The sequence below is a fragment of the Benincasa hispida genome, chromosome 10, assembly GCF_027475165.1.
Source record: "Benincasa hispida cultivar pf3 chromosome 10, pf3_genome.v1.1, whole genome shotgun sequence".
Classification (NCBI taxonomy): domain Eukaryota; kingdom Viridiplantae; phylum Streptophyta; class Magnoliopsida; order Cucurbitales; family Cucurbitaceae; genus Benincasa; species Benincasa hispida.
In genome coordinates, this window is record NC_143487.1 from 34,691,830 (window position 1) to 34,701,889 (window position 10,060).

Below are 10,060 nucleotides of genomic sequence, written 5' to 3' on the forward strand. Positions count from 1 at the left end.
AGAGTTGAAGGAACTGAAGGTCCAATTGCAGGAGTTATTGGACAAGGGTTTCATTCACCCTAACGTGTCACCATGTGGTGCACCTGTTTTTTTTGTGAAAAAGAAGGATGGATCGTTACGTCTGTGCATTGATTACAGGGAGCTGAACAAGGTGACCGTCAAGAACAAGTATCCCCTCCCCAGGATTGATGATTTGTTTGACCAGTTGCAGGGAGCTACAGTATTCTTAAAGATTGATCTCCGATCAGGATACCATCAGCTGAGAATAAAGGATAGTGATATACCCAAGACAGCTTTTCTTTTGAGATATGGGCATTATGAGTTCATAGTGATGTCGTTCGGTCTAACGAATGCTTAGCACTGTTCATGGATTTGATGAATAGGGTGTTCAAGGAATTCCTCGACACCTTTGTGATTGTTTTTATTGATGATATCTTGGTATATTCCAAGATAGAGGCCTAACATGAGGAGCATTTGCGGAAAGTTTTGGAGACGTTGAGTGCCAATCAGCTATATGCTAAGTTTTCTAAATGTGAATTTTGGTTGAGGCAGGTGTCCTTTCTAGGGCATGTAATATCGAAGGAAGGTGTCTCTATAGATCCTACAAAGATTGTGGCAGTTACGAGTTGGGCTCGTCCAACCACAGTTAGTGAAGTGTGCAGTTTCCTAGGGTTAGCAGACTACTATAGACAATTTGTAAAGGACTTCTTTCGCATAGCCGCCCCATTGACCCAGTTGACCCGGAAGGGAGCGGCTTTTGTTTGGAATGAGGCTTGTGAAGACAGTTTCCAAGACCTCAAGCAGATGTTGGTTTCAGCCCCAGTTCTTATAGTACCAGATGGATCAAGTGGTTTTTTTCATTTACAGTGACGCGTCCAAGAAAGGGTTGGGATGCGTATTGATGCAGCAGGGTAGAGTAGTTGCTTACGCTTCACGTCAGTTAAAGAAGCATGAACAGAATTATCCCACTCACGACTTGGAACTAGCAGCAGTGGTGTTTGCTCTCAAGATCTAGAGGCATTACTTGTATGGAGAGAAGATACAGATCTTCACCGACCATAAGAGTTTGAAGTACTTTTTCACCCAGAAAGAGTTGAACATGAGGCAAAGAAGGTGGTTGGAGCTGGTGAAAGATTACGACTGTGAAATTTTGTACTAACCAGGAAAGGCAAACGTAGTGGCATATACTCTAAGTAGAAAGGTGGCTCATTCAGCAGCCTTCATTACCAGATAGACTCATTTTTGCAGGGAGCTAGAGAGGGTAGAGATTGTAGTGGCAGTGGGAAAGGTCACGACACAGTTAGCACAGTTGTCAATGAGACCAAGTCTAAGCCATAAGATTATTGATGCGCAGCGAGGTGACTCTCATCTAGAGGAGAGAGTTTGTAGGGTGGAGTCAGGCTAGGATGGCGAATTCTCAGTATCAGTGGAAGGTGGCCTCCTTTATCAGGGACGTTTTTGCGTGTCAGCAGTTAGTGATATTAAAGATGAGTTATTGTCAGAGGCTCATATTTCCTTATTTTTTATTCACCCCGGAAGCACCAAGATGTATCAGAACTTGAAACGTTACTACTGGTGGAATGATATGAAAAGAGAGATTGCAGAGTTCGTCAGTAAGTGCTTGGTGTGCCAACAGGTGAAAGCCCCGAGGTAGAAACCAGCAGGCTTGTTACAGCCATTGAGTGTACCAGAATGGAAGTGGGAGCATGTGTTTATGGACTTCATCGTGGGGTTGCCATGGACAGTCAAAGGTTTCACTGTGATATGGGTTGTGGTAGATAGACTTACAAAGTTAGCACATTTCATACCTGGGAAGTCCACCTTTTTCAGTGAATAAGTGGGCACAGATATACATGAAGAAGGTGGTGACATTGCACAGAGTGCCTGTGTCCATCGTGTCGGACAAAGACCTCGTTTCACGTCTAATTTCTAGAAAAGTCTTCAGGCAGCTTTGAGGACCCAATTAGATTTTAGTACAGCTTTCCACCCACAGACTGATGGGTAGACAGAGCAATTGAATCAAATATTGGAAGACATGTTGCGTGCTTGTGCCTTAGAGTTTTCAGGAAGCTGGGATGCTTACTTGCATTTAATGGAGTTTGCTTATAATAGCAGCTACCAGTCCACTATTGGGACGTCACCCTTTGAGGCCCTATATGGGAAGAGTTGCAGGTCCCCTGTGTGTTGGGATGAGGTAGGAGAGAGGAAATTGTTAGGACCTGAATTAGTGCAGACCACGATGAGGCAATACAGAAGATCAGGGCTCGTATGCAAACGACTCAGAGCAGACAGAAGAGCTATGCCAATGTAAGACGTATGGACCTAGAATTTGAGATTGGTGTGAAAGCGTTCTTAAAGGTGGTACCCATGAAAGGTATTCTAAGGTTTGGAAGGAAGGGGAAGTTGAGTCCGAGATTCATTGGACCTTTCGAGGTCCTGGAGTGGGTTGGCCTCGTAGCTTACCGATTGGCATTGCCTCCAGCATTGTCTTCAGTTCATAATGTCTTCCATGTTTCGATGCTAAAGAAGTATGTGACCGACCCATCCCATGTAGTTAACTTCGAGCCCTTACAGTTGAATGACAACTTGAGCTACGAAGAGAAGCCTGTAGAGATCCTCGCCAGCGAGGTAAAGACATTGCGCCGTAGGGAAATTGCTATTATGAAAGTCCTGTGGCAGAATCACCAGTTCAAGAAGGCTACCTGGGAGCGAGAGGATGAGATGAAGGCCTAGTACCTGGAGCTTTTTCAAGAATGAACTTTCGAGGACGAAAGTTCTTTGAGGAGGGAAGAATGTAACACCTCGTATTTTTTTTTAGTAAATAATGTAATTTCAGTAATTTTTATTATTTGAAATTTCAGTAATTTTTATTATTTTGAGGGCATTTTTGGGATTTTGGACTTCAAGTGTAAGTGCGGGAATTTAATTGTTGGCGTGAAATTATTCAATTTGGAAATTAATGACAGAAATTAATTTCTTTTTTAGAAGGAAATGAATTTAATAGTATAAAGTGGAATAAGGAAAAGAATAAAATATAGTTTATATTTATTTCATTTTTAGATTATTATTATTATTTTATAAGCCCCCTCCCCCCCCCCATTAAGAATTGTTTCCAAAATTCCCTTCTCCCTCACACGTGACCAGACCCTCCCCCCTCCCTTTTTTTTTCCTCCAGCCGTAGTCCTTCTCGCCTCAACCACCAGCCCAGATCTCCCCGCCGCTCGCCGCTGACCTTGACCGCCAGCCCAGATTCGACTTCGACCTCTTCGCGTCTCAGCCGTTCGCGCCGCCCAGATCCGACTTCGGCCTCCCACGCCGAAGCCGCCCGTGTCCGAGCCACGAGTCCTTTCGCCGCTCGACTGGTCACGCCACCGCCTGCACCAGCGGCAACCCTGAGCATTCCCCCTTTTCTCTTCAGCTCGTCGCCGACTGGAACCTCCACCAGCCAGCCAAGTCTATCCGGTTCCGCCCAGCTCCGGTCGCCAACGTCGTTGCTTGTGCCGTCATCAGATTTATCAACTTGGGTAAGATTTCTGCTGTTTAGGACTGTTTTCAATTGTTTCTTGACTGCCCATTTACTTTTGGCACCATTGATTAAGGCCTCTATGTGTCAACTTTGGGTTCATGCTCTTGAAGGTATTAAGGTGCTATTAGGTGAAGTTGGAATTGCTTTAGCGGATTTGGTGCGTCTCATATCACACCTTAGGTGAGTTTACCCGGATTTTTGGTGGTACTTGGAGTATGTGTGATTAGGCTTTGGTTTTAATTTTAAAACTTGGTTGCATTCACAGGGTCTTACTTGGAGTTGCTGGTTTCATTGGCTGTCTGAGTTTATCTGCGGATTTTCGATTTAGGTAAAGTAGGGTGGATTCAAAGCCTTCCAAGAGTTGTAAGAGGGTTAATTACTTGGATTAAATTGTGACCAAATTTAAGGTATGTAATCTTACTATTGGAATTACCCACGGGCCAGTCACTGGATGTATGACAGCATGATGAACTGATAGTTTAGTATATGTTACGGTAGAATGACAGCATGATGAACTGATAATTTAGTATAACCGTTGTACGTTTTTGCTCGAGGATATGAAAGATATTTGTGCACATGGATGCTTGAATGCTAGCATGAGATGATATTTGATTCCATGAGGTTGTATGTGATCTGTGAATATTGAGGCATGTGTGTTTTTTGTAGAGCCATGATGTTGAAGCATATATGTATGTCATAGAGTTATTGTGATAATTATGGTGTCGAGCCTATGCTAATGATTTTACTGATTAGTTAGAATGCCCACTAGGTTTGTGTTTCCTTCAGGATTCACCAGTTCGTGTTTCCTTCGATATTCACCAGAGGTAGTGGGCATATTTAGCTACAGTAAGATAGAACTCAGTTTTTCACGTATGTATGTGTCCCCTGAGGACTAGGACAGTTTATATGTTCCACTAGAGGTAGGCATCTAGAGGACATAGATGCCTAATCTGACCCCAGTAGTGGGATTACTTATTGAGTATTTTATACTCATTCTTTTTCATGTCGTTGTTTCAGGTAAAGGTAGAGATGCACTAGTGATGGACAGGCGAAATTCGTGATCGAGCCACTGGGACTAGTTTTATGCTTCCGCTCATGAGATTTAGATTTTTTTTCCTGTTTTTCTTAACTTTCAGTTCTGGTGTTTAAAACTTACTATTAAGAATCGTTTTCAAACTTATTTATTATCATTTATGATTTATGGGTACCCTACTGTTGTTTTTAATATTTGTTTTTAATATTTAGTAACGGCCTAACTTAAGTCCTAGGGGGTCGGGTTGTTACAGGCTTACCCACTCCTGTACTAAAGGGCCAATCTCCAACTCAGACTTTAACAAGGTGCTGGATATAAGTAAACTAAGAACGTTTGGATGTGCGTGCTTCCCTTGCATTAGACCATATCAACATCACAAGTTTCAATATCATTATGAAAAATGTGTGTACTTGGGACCCGGTGTACTCCACAAAGGACATCGATGCTTAGCCAAATCGAGTAAAGTATACATATCTAGAAATGTTGTCTTTGAAACTGAGTTTCCCTTTTCTACTGGTTTTCAGGTGACCAGTGGCCATCCACAAGCCATCCCTTCATCACTGTCTTCTCAAATGCCAGTCCCTCTTGTCCAAGTCCTTCCCCAGCCATTACAAACAAGTCCAACTATATCGACAATCACTCCTCATCAAAGTAGTTCACCAAGCCCTACTAGTGCACAACAAACCATATCTCCAATTCCATCAACTCCAGCATCTCCTATCCATCAACCTGCAGCTCCTCAACTCCCTCCCCTATGACCGTTCCCTCTCCCATGTCAATCTCACCCTCTCAAATCATTGCAAACTCTCCACACATAGACCATTCACCTTCCCCTGCACCTATTTAGCAGCCCACTGTTCCCACTGAGCAACAGCAGCACATAGTCTCCCTCCAACCAACACATCCGATGATTACCAGAGCAATGGCTGGTATTTTCAATCCAAAAATCCTGATCACAGCTGCTAAAACCGATTGAACTATACAGAACCTACCAGAGTAAAAAAGGCTCTTCTCACACCTCAATGGAAAGCAGCCATGAACAATGAATATCAAGCTCTAGTCCAAAGGAATACATGGCATCTAGTACCACCCTCGGATTCATACAATGTTCTAGGCAACAAATGGATCTTCAGGTTAAAGAAACACCCTGATGGCTCAATAGACAGATACAAAGTACGTTTGGTAGCGAAGGGGTTTTATCAACATCAAGGGATTGGTTTTTTTGAGACATTCAGCCCTGTAGTTAAGGCCTCCACCATCAGAGTTGTTCTCAGTATTGCTATTTCTAAAGGCTGGGAGATTCGTCAGTTGGATTTCAATAACGCTTTCCTAAATGGAAACCTACAAGAAGATGTGTATATGAAGCAACCTACTGGCTATGTTAGCACCGAACACCCTGAGTATGTGTGCAAGCTCGACAAAGCAATCTATGGCTTAAAACAAGCCCCTCGGGCCTAGAGAAACACGTTAGGTGCCTTAATCAGCTGGGGATTCAATATCTCAAAGGCTGACAACTCATTGTTCATATTTCACACTCGTGAGTCCATTATCTTTCTACTGGTCTATGTTGATGATCTAATAATAATAGGTAGCAATCCTCAACTGATATCACAACTCATCAGTCTATTTGACAGCAGGTTTGCCTTGAAGGATCTAGGCCACCTTACCTATTTCTTAGGCATTCAAGTCCACTATTTAAGTCTGGCTTCATTCTCAATCAAGCAAAGTATGTGGAAGACCTACTCCACAAACTTGGTCTCACGAATCTTAAATCGGCAGCCTCTCCCTGTACAGTAGGTAAACACCTCTCATTAACTGATGGACAACCTCTATCTGATCCCTACATGTTTAGAAGCACCATCGGAGCTCTTTAATATCTAACACATATGAGACCGGATATAGCATACATTGTTAATCACTTGAGCCAATTCTTGAAGGCACCTACTGATATTCATTGGTAAGCATCTAAGAGGGTACTTCGGTACATCAGTGCCACTAGACATCATGGCCTTTTCTTTCAGCCTAGTACTGATTTACAAATCACAGCTTTCTCGGATGCTGATTGGGCTTCCAACATCGATGACAGGAAATCTATTGCAGCTTATTGTGTGTATGTCGGACACAATCTAGTGTCTTGGTCCTCCAAGAAGCAAACGGTGGTTGCAAGATCCAGCACAGAGTCTGAATATCGGGCCCTTGCTCATGCCACAGCTGAGATCATCTGGCTAATACAGGCCCTTATAGCCATTCCAACTAACACTACACTAGATATTATGAAAGCAAATAAAGGATAGTTAGAATGCATCCCTGGATGTGAGGCCTCTAAAATACTTAAGTCTCGATTTGTGCGATCGAACATTTTGCCAAATTTTGAAATTGTTGATTCTTGCTGAGAGATTGCATTTTCTTACATCCCAATTCAACATTTTTGCACTTCGATCCATGTCTTGCAACAACCTCTTTTGCAAGATATTGTTGGTTTGGGAATTCTTCATCTAGCACACATTTTTTTCCCGTCATCTATCAACTGCACTGGAACATCAACATGAAGATATGGCTTTGCTGCAAGTATCACAACATGCGTTAGAGCATCATGTATAGGAGAACCATGCATTGTGGTAAATTGAAAATTTTCATGTCTTCATGGACTCCTTCACTGGGCAACTTCTTCATGGCGAGATCATGTGGTGGAGTACATAGAGGTATATCCTCTAGTACGTCTCTCAATATCTTAGCACGACATTGTTTCGTGATCCGTCATAGATGCGCCAACATTGTTTGACAATTCCCCGTGGAATTGATTTTGCATTTCATTCTTGATTTTGTCTTTTTGCACTTACAAAAAGCCTAAGAGAGGTTGCTTGGCTTTGGAGGACGTCATTCTTTTTCATGTATGCTTTCAACATTGACTCCAAAGTTTCTGACAGCCCTTCACTTTGTTGTTAAGCATAAAGCTAATAGTCTTCATATTGAGCAACTTGCGTTGATATTTCAAAGAAGCATTGGTGTGTTGCCAACCATCATGGACATATTCCTCCATGCGTTGAACATTAAGCTTGTGTAGAGTATAGTCAATGTTGTTAGTATGGAAGTCTTGCGTTGAACATTAATGCGTTAACATTAATGATGCATTTGCTGGGAACGGTACCTGTTTAAACCAAGAAAACAATCAAAACCAAAATCAATCAAATTTTAAAATAAAAATCCCCGATAATGGCACTAAAAAATTGTTGTGTACTCAATCGTGCTCAAATAACCTAAAATAATTCTATAAATCACACGAGCTTTCTCTTAAGGTCCATGTATAAATCGATTGAGAGATAGTCTCAATGAGGATTGAGGTCGAATACGGAGATTTGACTAAATAAAAATAAGATTCTGTTAATGGTTTTTACTCAAAACTCACAGATGGTTATCGTACAAAGTACTTACGAACGATTTGTAAAGGATCATCCCACTGTTGATTGGTCATATGGACACAAAAATATATCTGTAGTGCGAAGAGTGCACTATCGGTCTTTAGTGGAGTGACCAACAGTTAACGGATGGTGGATCTCGTGATTAAAGAGTTTAATCAGTTATTTACGTACCATTTGAGCTTCAAGCTACAGGACCATGAGGTCCCTATGGTAGCTCAATGGGTTCAAGTTGAGAATCAGATTTTGGGTTAATTTGAAGTGTTCAAATTAACAAGAGGAAATTCAATTATATGTGATATAATTGATATGATGTATTAGATACCATAAAATAGAAGAAAAAAAACTATGGTTTATATGTTTCATTTGATGAAATATTAAAACTATAGGTTATAAATATAATATGATAAGTTGATTATTATATTTATTTATAACATATTAATTATATGATAATTGATTATTCTTCTCTCTAATAACTAAATTGAGTGGGAGGTTATTGGAAGTTTTATGGTAACTATGAGATAAAAGGAAAATGATGTTCCAAAATTCAGTGGATGATTCATTCGGAATAATCTCACAAAAAGGCTATCAAGTAAAAAGGTTTTACTAAGAGATAGCATAGAAAGCATACACGATCGAGTTACGAGTTTCTATACAATAGTTACTCGTTTACTCGTTGCTACACAATCAAGTAGCAAAGTATATACGATAGGCTTCCATCTTCTAAATGATCGAGTATTTCTTCTATACGATAGACATCATTCATCTCCCACTTACTCGTTCGTCTACTCAATCGTCTACCTTATGCTTCCTCAATCTAAAATCATACAGAGCCCACAACTCCTAGATTCTCACATCGAGAATACCAAGGTAACCATTGTGGTGATGTTCTAATTCCATTCGAGGATTGAGTTGGACCCGACTGAGATCGAGGTTCATTCAGACATTCGTTAAGATCGAGTTCTGATCGTTGCATTTGAGTTCGTGCTGATTGAACGATTTGCTGAACGGTTGAGGGATACATGAAGAAAGGTTCTTCAAAGGTTCGCATACTCTATCCCTTATTTGTTCCTTTATAAGTAGCATGTTGTAATTTTTGATTATGCATAATAGTTTCTCTGTGGACTGTAATTGTTGTGTTCTTTCTCAATGGGATTTGGAACCATCCGCTTCCGCTCAAAGGATGTCTATTTAGAGTTCCTTCATGGACTACCCTGACCAACGCATGATCACCAAGCTTGGATGCATGGCTTCCTCCTCCCATGCATGGTCTCCTTCAAATCTCTCCAATCGCTTTCTTTTTAAGTTCTATTGCAAGCTTTGAGAGTTAGGTAGGAAGATATGATCCTTTGGAGGTATTTATAAGCAAACTCCATCGATCCTTGTCATCTCCTCAGGCCTCCAATGCATGCCACCTCCTACTTGCATGAAATTTAAGGTGTCTTCTTCTAGAGGTGTCCAACGCATGAATTCTCCCTGATGTGTCATTTCAGCCTTTAGCATGCTTCTATATACATCCACCTTTTCCTTTGCTAGTTTCACTTGGTTGAGCCACATACCCCTTCTTGTTGTCAATCTAACCTTACTCCCTAAGTTTCCAAGACCAACGAAAGGTATTATCTTCTAGACGCATGGTTGCCTCCCAACCACCTCATATGTGTCCATGAGCTCTCTCAATGTGTCCAGGTGATATGCATGGCCCCCTTATTGGATCATCAACTTGTCCCCTAACTCATCCCATAGTCTCAAAATTAGGGTACGGTTCAAGGCATGCATCCAATTTCCTTTGGTATACATTTACCTAGGGTTTTTTAGCTTCTCTAGTGTATCTCTTTCCCAAGGGTTTGTCTTATGCTCCCATCTTACTCCTCATTAGTCCAAAATGGAATTTAGAAGGTCTCTCATGCGTCGACCCTAGCATTATGCGTCCAAGTTTCTTTCCATGCATCTAACTCTCTCACCTATCGTTCATCACCCTATTCTTTAGGGTTTTCTCCACTAGTTGTGTTTTATATTGCTCAACACTTAGCCAATTTTCCTCGTTGACTGCCCCATACGTCAACACTATGTTCACAACATAGTTTG

The 10,060-nt window shown here is 41.3% G+C and overlaps 1 protein-coding gene and 2 long non-coding RNA genes across 4 annotated transcripts; all 3 read left to right on the forward strand.

Annotated features, from left to right (window-relative positions):
• Window positions 1-2,316: 2,316 nt before the first annotated feature.
• LOC150033297 (uncharacterized) lies at window positions 2,317-2,733 on the forward strand. The gene has a single exon (XM_090306367.1). The coding sequence runs from the start codon at window positions 2,317-2,319 to the stop codon at window positions 2,731-2,733; it is 417 nt and encodes a 138-aa protein (XP_090162493.1).
• Window positions 2,734-3,098: 365 nt separating this feature from the next.
• Window positions 3,099-4,733, forward strand: LOC150033298 (uncharacterized). Its single transcript, XR_016524031.1, has 4 exons — window positions 3,099-3,524; window positions 3,637-3,706; window positions 3,792-3,933; window positions 4,544-4,733. It is a non-coding gene; the product is annotated as an uncharacterized LOC150033298 (long non-coding RNA).
• A 1,226-nt stretch (window positions 4,734-5,959) lies between these two features.
• On the forward strand, window positions 5,960-6,954 carry LOC150033299 (uncharacterized). 2 transcript variants are annotated; one of them, XR_016524033.1, is made up of 3 exons: window positions 5,960-6,096; window positions 6,194-6,516; window positions 6,646-6,954. It is a non-coding gene; the product is annotated as an uncharacterized LOC150033299 (long non-coding RNA). The 2 variants fall into 2 exon arrangements; XR_016524032.1 differs by having other exon boundaries at window positions 6,197-6,516.
• Window positions 6,955-10,060: the final 3,106 nt, after the last annotated feature.